The sequence below is a fragment of the Macaca thibetana genome, chromosome 6, assembly GCF_024542745.1.
Source record: "Macaca thibetana thibetana isolate TM-01 chromosome 6, ASM2454274v1, whole genome shotgun sequence".
NCBI lineage: Eukaryota > Metazoa > Chordata > Mammalia > Primates > Cercopithecidae > Macaca > Macaca thibetana.
In genome coordinates this window covers 133,319,788-133,335,709 of record NC_065583.1, presented here as the reverse complement: position 1 = coordinate 133,335,709, position 15,922 = coordinate 133,319,788, and the positions used below count along the sequence as shown (strand labels likewise).

General features: G+C 44.6%; 2 protein-coding genes across 13 annotated transcripts in view; both read right to left on the bottom strand.

The window, feature by feature from the left end:
* PDZD2 (PDZ domain containing 2) overlaps window positions 1-15,922 on the bottom strand; it is a 480,171-nt gene that overhangs the window by 60,682 nt on the left and 403,567 nt on the right. For all 3 annotated transcript variants that reach the window (XM_050793800.1, XM_050793801.1, XM_050793803.1), the window contains exons 7-8: window positions 11,298-11,409; window positions 3,113-3,258 (exon numbers count right to left, since the gene is read on the bottom strand). In XM_050793800.1, the coding sequence (XP_050649757.1) occupies window positions 3,113-3,258; window positions 11,298-11,409 (258 nt within the window). The remainder of the gene's footprint in view (window positions 1-3,112; window positions 3,259-11,297; window positions 11,410-15,922) is intronic.
* Window positions 1-15,922, bottom strand: part of SUB1 (SUB1 regulator of transcription) — a 731,929-nt gene that overhangs the window by 567,933 nt on the left and 148,074 nt on the right. Inside the window, exon 1 of one of the 10 annotated variants that reach the window (XM_050793873.1) lies at window positions 11,736-11,739. The exons of 8 other annotated variants lie outside the window; for them this stretch is intronic. The gene's annotated coding sequence lies outside the window, so the exon portion shown is untranslated. Of the gene's footprint in view, window positions 1-2,930; window positions 2,935-11,735; window positions 11,740-15,922 lie in introns of those variants that run through there. One more of the 10 variants, XM_050793871.1, reaches the window with a different exon arrangement.

The window sequence follows — 15,922 nt, the reverse complement described above, 5'->3', positions numbered from 1 at the left end:
TCAGTTCTCGTCTCTCACATTTGGAAAATAAAGTGTTTTCCCATCATGAGCCACACTTTGCCTTCCTGACACACAGCAACTCCAATCTCACCCCTTTTTTGTGTCCATCACCCATAATATACATGCGTGTAAGCGGGCTGCGCTCCTTAGAACATAAACAAGAGATCAAGTGATTCTATCACCAAAGCACTTCTGTAATCTTGCTCCTTGCTATTCTTCTTAGAATAATAAACTTCTTCACTGATGCACATATTCTACCTAAGCCAAAAAAATCACTTCATGTTTACTATGAGAAAAGAGACATCGTGAAACAGTTTTATCCTGGGTCTCTGTGGATACTACATTCAAACATAAAAATTAGATGTCCCCAGTGATATGTTTGTATTTTTGGCAGCTTAGAACAATTATGTTTTTTGCAGTTTTACAAAATATCTGCCAACAATGTTGGCCTCCCAGACTTTCGATCATTAAAAAAAATGATGTGGGCTTGGCAAGGTTACTACCCTTTTAATGAAACCACTGCAGAGATGGCCAGACATAGTCTGGGTTTTTCAGTCCTTGAATACAGAGATTTATGTGTGAATTCCTAAGCGAACGATTTCTCTGGTCACCAATCTTCAGCAGTACTTCACTCCATCTCTCTTTTGGGAACCAGAAGGAATCAAAGGCCTGTAGGCTTCACCAGTCTCTCAGAGAGTTTCCAGGATCTCCTTGAACTTTCTAGACCTGTGCTGTCGAATATGGTAGCCACTTGCCACTTGTAGGTATCTATATTTAAATTAAAATTATTTAAAATTAAAAGTACACTCCCTACTAGCCACTTTTCATGTGCTTAGTAGACAAATACAGCTACCATATTGGACCGTACAAATAAAAACCATCTCCATCGCTGCTGAAAGTTTTACTGGAGAGGTCTAATCTAGCTAATATTTTTTTATGTGTTTTATTTGTTTATTTAAGACAGGGTCTCTCGCTCTATCACCCAGGCTGGAATGCAGTGGCATGATCACAGCTCACTGCAGCCTTGACCTCCTGGGCTCAAGCAATCTTCCTGCCTCAGCCTCCCAAGTAACTGGGAACACAGGTATGCACCACCATGCCCAGCTAATTAAAAAAAAAATTTTTTTTTGTAAAGATAAGGTCTTGCCATGTTACCCAGGCTGGTCTCAAACTTGGGCTCAGGCAATTCTCCCACCTTGGCCTCCCAAAGTGCTGGGATTACGGGCATGAGCCCGGTTCTAGATAATACTTTATAGTGGAGGGAGACAGACCAAGAAATAAGAAAGATGAATCCTGGGAGAAAAATAAAAGGGCAGAAAAGAAAAAGAGGAGACAAGAGAAAGGAGAGTTTTCTTGAAAAGAGAGGGAAAAACTCTCCTTTCAAACTTTCTACCCTGGCCTGGGCTTCCTGATCCCTGGAAGTGTGGTTAGAGATGGATGTTTCTGGGCTACAAATGCCGTCGGGTTTCCTCAGCAGGTCAGTTAAGAAATTACCTCAACGCTCGATCTGTGGTCATGATGGCAGTAAACCCTCCCTCGTCTTTCACACAGCCTGACAAGGCCGGGTGCGGTGGCTCATGCCTGTAATCCCAGCACTTTGGGAGGCTGAGGCAGTTGGATCCCTTGAGGTCAGGAGTTTGAAACCAGCCTGGCCAACATGGTGAAACCCCGTCTCTACTAAAAATACAAAAATTAGCCGGGCGTAGTGGCAGGTGTCTGTAATCCCAGCTACTTGGGAGGCTGAAGCAGGAGAATCGCTTGATCCCGGGAGGCGGAGGTTGCAGTGAGCTGAGATTGCACCACTGAACTCTAGCCTGGGCAACAGAGTGAGACTCAGTCTCAAAAAATAAAAATAAAACAACTGACAGTTAGGCGATCTTCCAATGTTCTGATCTCCCCTGACTCTGTGGGTCCAACAGGACGATTCTGAGCATGTCGCAGTCCTGGGCCTGGACAAGTTTGACTGGTCTCATGCCAGTTTCTTCTCTGCTCTTACTCAGTGCCCCAATGCCCCTCAAGTTGCCTTTGGGTGAATTCAACCCAAAATGGGCTGATCAGCCACTGTCCCTGAAACATGGGCACTTGTTATTCTCCTGGTCAGATAAAGGGCATCGGAACCAACAGAAATACTTTATCCTGACACATAATTGACCCAATTCAAGCACCTTTAAAGCTTTACAGAGGTTCTGGCCTATCACCCTGGGCAAAATATTTAATCCCTTTGAGATTCAGTTGCTCCATCTGTAAAAGGGTCATAACACACCAAAAGTGCAGGCCTGCCTCAGATGCCCTGACCCAGGTCCTTTAGAACTCCACCCTCTACAGCTTTCCAAGCACGAGTGGATGTCGCCGCTGCCACACCCATCCTCTATCTCTGCTTCATCGTAGGGCTTAGGACAAGCTGCTAATGGTTCCTCTGGAGCCCCTTGGTTAGTGGTGCCAGGACTCGAAGAATACCCCACAGGTTTCTCACGTACTGCGCCTGCCTTAGCCTTGGTTAGGAGACCACCTGCCCAGTTTCTACCAGGTTGAGGATGCCGAGATAAAGGAGTGGCCCTCATGCAGGGCTGTGGAGTCCAGAGCTCCGATGGGAGCAGGTTCTGGAACATTAACTTGAGCAGCTAGTACAGCCCCCTCTACAGCCCCCCATGACCTTGGCTGCTTGAGTCATTACTGTGTAACAGGTAGGACTCCAGGTGAGCCATGGATGCATGTGCAGGCACACACGCACACTCCCTCTCTCATACATGTGCCCACACCCACCCGCACAGTTGGTACACTGACACAGGCCGCTCCTATTAATCAAGCAATGCTGGTTCACCACAGACTGTGAGACGCCATCGTCTCCTGGCAATTGGAAGCACCTCTCGGTTCCAAAACACACAGTAGGAAGGAGATGAAGATTTTGAGATCCAATAAGGGATTTTTTTCCCCCACTATTTTCAAATATTAGGCCGACTTCTTCGTAGCCTCTCTGGGTAGACCTCACTTTGTCTACTGTCTTTCTATCCCATTTCTCTAGCCCCAGACAATCCTGGCCTGCGTGGATGGGCAGTTCTTCTTAACTTGGAAGCCCTTATGGTCTTTGAAAGATCTGCAGCCCTGGTCGGACCTGCGAGGCACTAGAAGAGTCCAGCAGCTGTGGGAGGGAGTGTTTCCGGCCATCTCGGGAGACCTCCAACATCCGGATCCGGGGGTCCCCATTCCGCACCATCAGCTCGTTATATTCTTCAACTGACTCGAGGCGGTGTACACCCCCTTGAGAAAAAAGAGGAGAAAACATGGTTTGATATGGGTCAAAAAGAATCATAAGCACATCCAGAGGCACAGACTCGTATTTACACCCACCTTCATGGTTTTGAGAAGGCCTACCTTCCAATACACTCAAAGCATAGAGCCTGGCCCATCCTAACAGCAACCTTTGCATAAGCAAGTTACGTGCTGAAGCCACTAGTGTCAGGCTATGAAAAAACTGCCAGTTTTTGAAATGACTAGATTGGATGAGGGGCAATGTAAATGTTTGTTCCAAATAAGATGTAGCTCTGGTGGATAAGGGAATAGTGAGAAGGCTCTTAGTAGATGATTTCCTGATGATGGAGGAATATCATTTTGTGATTGGTATAGTTTCATTGTTGGTGCAGATGCTTTTTTTCCCAAGTATAGGCATGACTTTTAAAATAAACTTTTAATTAAAGTATAACAACTTATAGAAATGTGTACAAATCATAAGTGTACAGTTCAATGAAATTTCATATACCCATAACCAAAACCTAGATCAAGCAGCAGAATATTAACCAGGACCTCAAAAGCATCCTTTGTGCTACAAACCATCCTTCACCCAAGGGTAACCATTATACTGGCTTTTAACATTACAGATTACTTTTATCTGTTTTTTAATTTTACGTCAGTGAACACACACGATACATACTTTTTGTCTGGCTCCTGTTCGTAGCATTTGTTCATGAGAGTCAGCCACGCTGTTGCATGCCAATAGCTTGTTCATCCCCATTCTGTAGGCTATTCCGTTGTCTAAACACATTGTCTAAACATACCACAATTTACTTATCCATTCTATTGTTGGTGGACATTTGGCTTGTCTCCAGTTTTAGATCCAGAACAAGGGTCAGCAAAGATTTTTGGCAAAATTTTTTGGTATGTTCACTTTTTTTGGTAAAGAGTTGGCAAGCTTTTTGCCACATTTTAGGCTTTGTGGGCCACAAATGGTCTTTGTTGCATATTATTTTTCTTCTTCTTCTTTTTCTTAATAACCTACTAAAAACGTAGAAAGCATTTCTAGCTTGTGAGCCCTACAAATAGAGCTGTGGACTATAGCTTGCTGACCCTTGATCTAGAATATCTCGTTAATAAATATTCTCTCACACGACAGTAGATGTCACCTAGGAGTGGAGTCTCTGGGCTACACTGTTTCAGCAGCATGGGGAAGTTCTAGAATCTCCACATCTTTGTCACACTGGACAATGTCAGTCTTTAATTTTGGCCATTCTGGAATATATGATGGTACTCATTTGTGTTTTTTAAATTGCATTTCACTGATGACTAACGAGATCAAGATTCTTTTCATACATTCATTGGCTGTGTTCCTTTTGTAAAGTTTTAAAGCGCCTGAACAAGTCTTTTGCCCATTTTAAAATTGGATGTCTTTTTTATTGATCTATAGATATTTTTATTTATTTATTGGTGTTTTCTTTTTATTTTTTGAGATGGAGTCTCACTCTGTTGCCCAGGCTGGAGTGCAGTGGTCCAATCTGCTCAATGCAACCTCCACCTTCCAGGTTCAAGCGATTCTCCTGCCTCAGTTTCCCAAGTAGCTGGGATTACAGGTGTGCGCCACCACAGCTGGCTAATTTTTGTATTTTTAGTAGAAATGAGATTTCACCATGTTGGCCAGGCTGGTCGTGAACTCCTAACTTCAGGTGATCTACCTGCCGTGGCCTCCCAAAATGCTGGTATTACAGGCGTGAGCTACTGTGCCTGGCCCATTTTTAAAGTAACTTGAATAAGGGTCTTTTGTGGGATCTATGGATTGTAAATATCTTCCCCGTGTCTACGCTTTGCCTTTTCACTGTCTCAACGTATACTCTGAAAAAACAGCTCATCATTTTAATGTAGTACAGTATGTCTTTTTAAAAACTTTATGGTTTGTAATTTTGTGTTCTTGTAAAGATACTTCTATAGTAACAATTTAGGCTGGGCCTGGTGGCTCATGCCTGTAATCCCAGCACTTTGAGAGGCTGAGGCGGGCGGACTGCCTGAGCTCAGGAGTTCGAGACTACCCCAGGCAACAAAGTGAAACCCTATCTCTACTAAAATACAAAAAATTAGCCTGGCGTGGTGGCGCACACCTGTAGTCCCAGCTACTCAGGAGGCTGAGGCCAGAGAACTGTTTGAACCCAGGAGGTTGAGGTTGCAGTGAGATGAGATTGTACCACTGCACTTCCGCCTGGGTTACACAGTGAGAGACTGTCTCAAAAACAAAAACAAAAACTTCTATAGTAACAATTTTAAAGACTTTATCAATACCTAGTCTATATTACATTATTTTAAAATACAAAAATTTAAGGGACTTTAATCTTAAATGATGTATCAATTACATATGAATATAACTATAATCATATTACAATGTTTATATGATATAATACATATCTGTATGCATGTGTACATGTGTATACATATGTGTTTGTGTGTATATACAGATTCTTCATATATCAAATTCATCACCTAGACTAGGTAATGTTTCCTCTGATTACCTAAAATTTCAATTTACCTAAATACTTCTCTGAAAGTTTTGCACTGAATAAAACAAGATTATTGTTTTAAAAAATATTGATGAGTTATTACAAGTGATAGAAAGTTGGAAGAAAGCTGATACAGTCATATGACAACGAATGCCATTAAAGGTTTGTTGTTTTTAAAAGTTAAATATTTATTTTGTGATACATGTTTCCAAACATATGAAACTGCTTTGCAATCAAGACAAATTTTGTTTTTAAAAAGATCACAGGCCAGGCACGGTGGCTCACGCCTGTAATCCTAGCACTTTGGGAGGCCGAGGTGGGCGGATCACGAGGTCAAGAGATCGAGACCATTCTGGCCAACGTGGTGAAACCCTGTCTCTACTAAAAATACAAAAAAAATAGCTGGGCGTGGTGGCGTGCACCTGTAGTCCCAGCTACTCAGGAGGCTGAGGCATGAGAATCGCTTGAATCCGGGAGGGGGAGGTTGCAGTGAGCTGAGATCGTGCCACTGCACTCCAGCCTGGGCAACAGAGCAAGACTCCATCTTTTTTGAGATGGAAAGAAAGATCACAAATCTAAGATCTTGCCATAGATAAACTGAAAGCACCAAAATTAAAAGGAAACTCTGCTGACAAGAAAGGGATATGAAGTAAGGAAAACCCAGGTTAGAATATCAGAAAAATGTTCCATGAAATAAGAGACGATGTTGCTTTAGTTATTTTGCAGCCAGTCTGGGCAAAACCTGAGTGGAAAGAGTTGGAAACTCTACAGAAGCTCTTTAATAATTCATGACTTAATACTAACTCAGAACCAGATTCATCTCTCTTGGCATGCTTACTCATCTGAAAAAGATGTATTAGTAGAAAATGCCTTTTGAGCTGACAGGGGAGGCACTTGTCATCAACAGAAAAAAAACCACATACAGTAGCATCTATAGATAATATGCTGATATGTGGATACCAGAGTGATTCATTTTAAGAAAACATGAAATATCCAAGTTTACAGGACAAATTAAGAGCTCATCACATTAAAAATCTGCATGTCAATATCTTTAGAATGAACATATTTTACAGCACTGAATCAAAGCCCAATTCCTTAAGCCTCTTTAATGTGTCTCTAAATTACTTTTACAGACTTATCTTCCACTATCCACTCTAAGAGTTTGCTGATCTATCCTGACGGTTGTCGAAGGAGAGATCCGTCCTCTTCCTTCTAAAACTGTGGAGCATATAAATATTACGTGAAGTTTTACTCACTTTCCCTGCACCATCATCATCTCCCACCCAAAAATTTTGCTGTCCATTTCCCTAATGACTCTGACAAACTCTCTTGGATTGAAGCATTGTGACTGTCAGATTCTCTTGGCTTTTTCAAGTGGCTGGGGAGGAAAGACAGCTGCCAAAAACTTACTGAATTAATTTTTTTCCCCAGTATCCCCAAACATCTCTCATTCATTTTGTCCCAAGTCTAGACCGCTGTCCCCGCTTCCAGTCTACCAAATTCCCCCAGCATACTGCCCCTCCTTTATCTTGCATCCTTGAGACCCAGACAAACCTACGCACTCCCTGGACCTCTCACGTGTGCCTCGTGGTGCTCATCACTGTGTGTACGTGTGTGCTGCCTTGCACTGGGACTGTAAGTTCTTTAGAAGGCCTTCTGCGTTTTTTTTTTTTTTTTTTTTTTTTTTTTTTTTTTTGAGACAGAGTTTTGCTCTTGCTGCCCAGGCTGGTGTGCAGTGGCACAATATCAGCTCACTGAAACCTCTGCTTCCTGGTTTCAAGCGATTTTCCTGCCTCAGCCTCCTGAGTAGCTGGGATTACAGGTGTCCGCCACCACGCCCAGCTAATATTTGTATTTTTAATAGAGACGGGGTTTCATCATGTTGGCCAGGCTGGTCTCGAACTCCTGACCTTAGGTGATCCTCCCACCTCAGTCTCCCAAAGTGCTGGGATTACAGGAGTGAGCCACCATGCCCAGCCTAGAAGGCCTTCCTGTCTGAACCCATTCAAACCCATTCTTCCTCTCTTGAGATGGAAGGAGAACAATAAGAATGAAAATGAAAATGACAATGAACATCATAATAATGATGAGTGGTTAGGTCGTGCGGGTGGCTCACATCTGATATCCCAGCACTTTGGGAGGCCAAGGCAGGTGGATCACTTGAGGTAAGGAGTTTGAGACCAGCCTGGCCAGCACGGTAAAACCCCATCTCTACTAAAAATACAAAATTAGCCAGGCATGGTGGCATGTGCCTGTAGTCACAGCTACTTGAGAGGCTGAGGCACGAGAATCACTTGCACCTGGGAGGCAGAGGTTGCGGTGAGCTGAGATCACACCACCACACTCCAGTCTGGGTGACAAGACAAAATTCCATCTCAAAAAAAAAAAAAAAAGAAAAGAAAAAGAAAATGACAGTGGTAATAATAGTGGCAGCCACCTCGTGGCGAGGGCTTTTTGCTGCCACACCATGGAGTGGCAGTGCCATACACATTCTTCCAAAGCAACCTTTCAACAAGGCACAGCACCTAGAACGCACTCATGTTTATTGGCAAAATAAATATATAACATAACCCTCATTTTATGGATAAAGAAACTGAGATTTAAGAAAGTCACCTGACCAAGGTCATGTAACCAGAGGTGGTGGATGTGGGAACTGACCTAGCTCTGCTGGATTCATGCATGTGCTTCCTCCTCCATGCTACGTTTCCTTATTGTGGCCTTGAATGTCTGGGAAGGATACAGGAGGAGAAGGTGGCATCCATTTGTGGCAAACAGTGGCCAGCCCTGGAATAACTACTCAGCCAAATATGCCACTTGTTCTGAATTAAGTAGTACGAGCAGACTCAGAGCATCACATATCTGGGAGGCCCTCCAGCTCCCCCTCCCCGTATCTGTATCGATAAAGCCCCAGATTGGGGAACAGAATTCTTTTCAAGATTCCCCGGAACAGAATTCTTTTCAATATTTCCCAGAAGCCAAAGGGCAGGGAAGGAGAATTCTGTGCAGATCTTTTTCCCGGCATTGACTGAGTGACCTTTGGGATCCTCTGAACTTCTCCGGTCTCATCCATAAAATGAGGAATGTGACCTCGCTGGTTTCAGAGGCCCCTGTATTTCCTCAGAGCTCTGGGCACCTCCCTGGGAACCCATTTATAAGGTCCTGAACAACTCTGCCAAGACGGCCAACAGGAAGGCCTCCTCTGTGCCCTGGTGACTCCCTCGCCCCAAACACAAAGGCCTTAAACGACTTTCTCTTTATTCTTCCTCAGGGCTGGAAGGGGCTGGTCACCGGCTCCCTTCAGACTCTTCTCCTTATCAGCCTCTGGCCATCACCGCTCCTTTCAGTCCCCAATCCATGTTGTAACACTCGTTCAAGTGTAACACCGTCTAATTATTCTGAGTCATGAGCACAAAATAACTCATTCTGTCAATCAGATTCTTTTTTTTTTTTTTTTTTTTAAAGATGGATTCTGGCTCTGTTGCCCAGGCTGGAGAGCAGTGGCACAATCTTGTTTCACTGCAACCTCTGCCTCCCGGGTTCAAGTGATTCTCCTGCCTCAGGCTCCTGAGTAGCTGGGATTACAGGCCCATGCCACCACCATGCCCAGCTAATTTTTTTTATTTTTTATTTTTTTATTTTTTTTGTATTTTTACTAGAGATGGGGTTTTGGCATGTTGACCAGGCTGGTCTCGAGCTCCCAACCTCAGGTGATCCACCTGCCTCGGCCTCCCAAAGTGCTGGGATTACAGGCGTGAGCCGCTGTGCCCGGCCAGATGCTTTTTAAAAAGATGTATTTCACTGTCTTATACCTGCCATCTTCTCTGAGAATAAACTTGGAGCAGTGCGGGCATGCCCTCTCCACCAATCTGGGTGGCCGGAAGGGGACACAAATGTTTTCTGAACATTAACATACTACACATTGTGTTAAAGGCTTTAATGTACATTTCTTAAAAATCTGCTCAGCCTTTCAAAGTCAGGGTGTTCTCCTCTTTTTTCAGGTGAGGGAGTGGAAGTTCAGGGAGATTAAATCATTAGTCTACGGTCACAGGGTAACTCAGCAGCTGAGGGCTAAACCTAGTTCTGCCAGGCTTCAAAACCCTTGCTTTTCCTGCCGTCCCAGATGACCACTGTAGGGGGAGCCAAGGCCGACTTTCCCACTAAGCCAGCACGCACAGTGCTGAGGGCCCATGCCACCTTCAGGGATCCACAGAAGTGTTTCCTTTTAAATATCTTTTTAAATAAGCGGAAAAAAATAAACACAATAGCAATGAATAGACACTGATGAATCCAGCTGTATCTTTTGTTTGTTTGTTTTTTGTTTTTTTTGAGAAGGAGTCTTGCTCTGTCACCAGGCTGGAATACACTGGTGTGATCTGGCCTCACCGAACCTCCGCCTCCTAGGTTCAAGTGATTCCCCTGCCTCAGCCTCCCAAGTGGCTGGGAATAGAGGCGCACGCCACCATGCCCGGCTAATTATTATTATTATTATTATTATTATTATTATTATTTATTTTAGTAGAGCTGGGGTTTCACCACATTGGCCGGGATGGTCTTGATCTCCTGACCTCGTGATCTGCCCGTTTCGGCCTCCCAAAATGTTGGGATTACAGGTGTGAGCCACTGCGCCCGGCCTCCAGCTGTATTTTTATACCAACAAAGCCATACAATACAATTTTTACTTTTTTTTTTTTTAACGGAGGAAAAGACCCATCATGTGCCTAAAAAAATGCCTTTCGCCGGGCGTGGTGTGGCTCACGCCTGTAATTCCAGCACTTTGGGAAGCCAAGGCGGGCAGATCACGAGCTCAGGAGTTCAAGACCAGCCTGACCAACATGGTGAAACCCTGTCTCCACTAAAAACACAAAAAAATTAGCCGGGCACAGTGGCGGGCGCTTGTAATCCCAGCTACTCAGGAGGCTGAGGCAGGAGAATTGCTTGAGCCTGGGAGGCGAAGGTTGCAGTGAGCCGAGATCGCACCACTGCACTCCAGCCTGGGTGACAGAGCGAGACTCCATCTCAGGGGAAAAAAAAAAAAAAAAAAAAAAAAAACCTTTCATAATGATACACGAAAGTTCTAAGGTGACTCCTGCACAGCGCCATTGCTTTCAATGCTGACTTTCTCTCTCTGGGCCCAGGCCAGCTGCCGTAAGGAAATGCCCAGGAGATACAGAGTCGATTTGCTCTAAAAGCTACAACTCCATCCTATCTTTTTCCTGCTTAGTTGAAATGCAGATTTGATATTAACGCCACATTGAAAAGGATCATCTGAAATCTGATCGAAGTAAATGAACCAAACATAAGTTATGTTTCAGAACTCAGAGACACACAGAAATGTTGCCATGCACTTTGTTATGACTTAAAAAAAAAAAGTTCACATAGGCAGGAGGCTGAATGCAGTTATGCCTGGGGTATGTACCATCTAAGGAACAAATGATTTTGAGGTTTTAAAGAAGAGCTCATACCAGCAATGGCTTCATCTCCCCGCTCCTGAGGCTGAAAGCTCATCTTAGGCAGGCTGCATCAGACAGAGCCCCCACCTACCTGAAAGGCGACTCTTGAGCTTGATTTTATTGCTGCCCTGTTTGGGACTTTCCAAGTTCCCCTTGGATTCCTCAGCACCGCACACATCTTGGGGTTCATCTGTCCCAGGCATCTGAAATGCAAAAAGCACAGAGCTGATGGGAGAGCCCAGCCCTGTGATGACTTATGCTGTCCCCCTCCACAATGTTATCTCAAGGCTCAAGGAGCAGGAATACATGTGTTATGTGAGAAAAAGGATCACGGGATCAAAGCCCAACCCTTCAGATAAGCTGCATTCACAACGCCTTGCATTGGCCAATTCCTCCTCAGCACGCGTCTCACCGCCCAGCATGGAACCAGGGCCCCCAGTGCTCCCCAGCACGCGTCTTACCGTCCAGCATGGAACCAGGACCCCAGTCCTCCCTAGCACGCGTCTCACTGCCCAGCATGGAACCAGGGCCCCCAGTCCTCCCCAGCACGCGTCTCACCGCCCAGCATGGAACCAGGGCCCCCAGGGCCACTTCGTCTTCCATCCTACAGCTGAGGACACTTGTTGGTCAGTTACCCAGGTGGTCTCCCAGTGGTCAACTACAAAGCTACAACGCGAGCCCAGGTCTCTTGACCCGTGGGCCAGTGCTTTTTCCAACAATGCAAGTTGCAACAAATATTAAACCAGAAATTCAAATCCAATTCTAAGGTTTCTAAAATACAGTAAAAATTTGATTTTGTGGCAGCTATACATCTTAGTCAACCAAATGTTCTGTGTGCTACGCTCCTGAGTATTGATCAGACAGCTCCTGGAATCAAGCCCAGTCCAGGCACCCTGGAGGCGTCAACATGAGGTCAGCCCACACGTCCGGAAGCTGTGTGACCCCAGGAGGTGATGCAGAAAGTCTGATCCCAAGGCTCACTGGGTCCTCCATCCTAGACAAACCAAACATGCTAAAAACAAAACTGAACCCCTATTTACTAGAGAAGAAAATGAGACGCATGCACTTTGAGAGTGTTTATAAAAAACTGGGGGGTAAGTTTACATATACAAGACCTTTGAGATACGTCAAACAATAAACCTTCCCATTTGAAATTTTATTTTCCTTTGAGGTTCTAGAGGAAAAAAGTCTTACATTAAAATAGGGAATATTCTCACTAAGGAAGATATACATACTTAAAAAGGCATATAAGATATCAAGTAAAGAAAGGTTGATGAGGCTGGGCGCGGTGGCTCATACCCGGAGGCAGAGGTGGGCAGATCATGAGGTTAGAAGATTGAGACCATCCTGGCTAATACAGCAAAACCCCGTCTCTACTAAAAATACAAAAAGTTAGCTGGGCGTGGTAGCGGGCGCCTGTAGTCCCAGCTACTCGGGAGGCTGAGGCAGGAGAACTGACTGAATTCGTGAGGTGGAGGTTGCAGTGAACAAAGATCCGGCCACTGCACTACAGCCTGGGTGACAGAGCGAGACTCCGTCTCAAAAAAAAAAAAAAAATGGCCGGGCGTGGTGGCTCACGCCTGTAATCCCAACACTTTGGGAGGCCGAGGCGGGCAGATCACGAGGTCAGGAGATCGAGACCATTCTGGCTAACACGGTGAAACCCCATCTCTACTAAAAATACAAAAAATCAGCCAGGCGTGGTGGCGGTTGCCTATAGTCCCAGCTACTCAGCAGGCTGAGGCAGGGGAATGGTGTGAACCCAGGAGGCGGATCTTGCAGTGAGCTGACCTAGCCCCACTGCACTCCAGCCTGCAACAGAGCGAGATTGCATCTCAACAACAACAACAACAACAACAAAAGTTGATGATGAAAAGATTCCTGACTTCTCTTAAAGATGCCATTCAGCCTGACAGTTGTCTGGAGTTCATGACTACTAAGTTAAGCTCAGTTGGCAGGAACCTTCCTCCCAATTGGGGTTGGGAGAAATCAACCTGGTCCTACTTAAAAGTGCTTTTTGTGTGTATTCAAAAGCTTCTTGATTTGCATTTTGTCTCACCAGTTATCAAAAGGTGATGTAATTATAGTGCCACTCCTCACCCTCAAGTTAACAGGTAATGAAAATTATATATTGTATATTAAATTCAGTATATAGCTGGGTACAGTGGCAGGTGCCTGTAGTCTCAGCTATTCAGGAGGCTGAGGCAGGAGGATCACTTGAGCCCAGGAGGTTAAGATCAGCAGCTTGGGCAACATAGCAAGGCCTTTTCTCTTAAAAAAAAAAAATTCACCTGAGGTCAGGAGTTCAAGACCAGCCTAGCCAACATGGTGAAACCCTGTCTTTACTAAAAATACAAAAACTAGCCGGGCGTGGTAGCACACACCTGTAATCCCAGCTACTTGGGAGGCTGAGGCCGGATAATCACTTGAACCTGGGAGGCGGAGGTTGCAGTGAGCCGAGATCACGCCACTGCACTCTATCCTAGGTGACAGAGCTAGACTCTTTCTCAAAAAAGAAAACAAAAATTCAATATATAAAAACGTATCAAGTAAGCGGTTAGAGTAATTCCACAGGTAATCTCTTTTAAGAAGTAATTGTTTATATACAAATTATGTATACAGTATATAAAGTTTGGAAGATTCCCTCTTCCTTCTCAAGTTCAAGTATCTTTCTGGGTTAGAAAGAGGAATAAAAAGGTCTGAGAATGAGGCAATGTAGGCAAAATTGAGAAAGGGGCATTGAGAAAACAAATTAATTCTGACATATAAAACAAAGGTAATACATTTGTTGCATTCATATTACCTTATCAGGACTGGCAGGTTTCCAGGTTTAAATGATGAAGAAAAAGCAGGAACAGAATCTTGAGGGTGATTTTAGAGATTTCCTGGAGGGATGTCTTTCCCAACCCCAAATCCTGCCATCAATACATACACAGAAGAAAGAGCCAACTCTGAGACAGGCCTGAGTTCTAGGCCGCATACAAACGGAAGAATCCAGAGAAAAGCCTTAGAGCCTCCCCCTTTGCTTGACTTAAAAACTTTATGCAAGGAACCTGTCTCCAGGTTCTTTCCAGAAGGTCTCCAGACTGTGAACCACAATTACCAGAGAGTGAGTTAAATTCCTGGTTTCAGTCGGGCTCGATGGCTCACACCTGTAATCCCAGTAATTTGGGAAGCGGAGATGGGCGGATCACTTGAGACCAGGAGTTCAAGACCATCCTGGCCAACATGGTGAAATCCCATTTCTATTAAGGATACAAAAATTAGCTGTGCATGGTGGCACGTGCCTGTAATCCTAGCTACTCTGAAGGCTGAGACATAAGAATCACTTGAGCCTGGGAGGCAGAGGTTCCAGTGAGCTGAGATTGTGCCACTGCACTCCAACCTGGGTGACAGAGCGAGACTCTGTGTCTAAAAAAAAAAAATTCCTGGTTCCTTCTGGTAATACCACCTGACCCAGGCTATGGACCTGCAGAGAAAGGGATTCCCTGGCTTGCAAGACATTGCCTCCTCTGGTGCCTACTACATGGGTAGCTTATTACACAGTGGCCAAGGCCCCAGACGCTGGAAAGTCTGTCTGAGATGCTCATGCCAAGCGAGGAAAACCATGCCAGTCTATTGTTTCTGGACTTAAGAAGTTTTCTCCATCTGTCTTCTCCTTTATTTTCCCAACACAGCCCCAGGTTTTCCTAGGACCAGAGACATTTTGGAGATAGTACAAGCACTTATGAGCACCCGAGAAGGAAAGCAGCCTGCCTGAAAGGTTTCTGGTCACGACAGACAGATTCAGTTTCTATGATCTACAAAATGCCAGTAAAGTTTTTTATGCCAAAGAAATCCTATGCTAAAGATGGTATACGTGGGCCAGATGTGGTGGTTCACGCCTGTAATCCCAGCACTCTGGAAGACCGAGGAGGGCAGATCTCTTGAGGCCAGGAGTTCAAGACCAGCCTGGCCAACATGGTGAAATCCCGTCTCTACTAAAATACAAAAATTAGCCAGATGTGGTGGTGAGCGCCTGTAGTCCAAGCTACTTGGGAGGCTGAGGAAGAAGAATCGCTTGAACTCAGGAGGCTGAGGTTGCAGTGGGCCAAGATCGTGCCACTGCATTCCAGCCTAGGCAAAAGAGCGAGACTCTGTCTCAAAAAAAGAAAAAAAGAGATGGTGTATGTGGCTACCTAATGCCTGTAGCTGGAACCAGTAAGAATGGACCTAGAGATATCTCAAAGAGTTGCCAGCAGAGACTGTTGAGCTCAAGGAAGGAGTGACATTTTATTTCAGAACACACTGAAAGGGTTAGCAGTGGGGAATGAATTTAAATGGAACTGTTTCCTCTTGTAACAAAAAACTGGCTTTTCGTTGAGTTTGTTGTGACATTAGATGACTTGTAACTCACTGAACAGGAAGTGGGTTGCTTAGACACATTCATTCCAGATTATGTCAGGAAGTAGCAACATAAAATGCAATTTTGATTACACTTTCGTGACTATTTTCTGAAAACGTCCACACTCTTAAGAGAGTCCCTTTTCTGTGTGTGGTTTTGTTCCCGATGCACAGAGCAAACTGTTCTGGAAATGATGTCATTTTAGTTGTTCTGAAATGGAATTTGCAAAACGTTCTCCTGGAAGGCCTTCAGTTCAGCGAAACAGTTGATAAAATCTATTATTCATGCGCAGTTTCTAATTCATGTGTTACAAAACAATGCCATTATTGCTT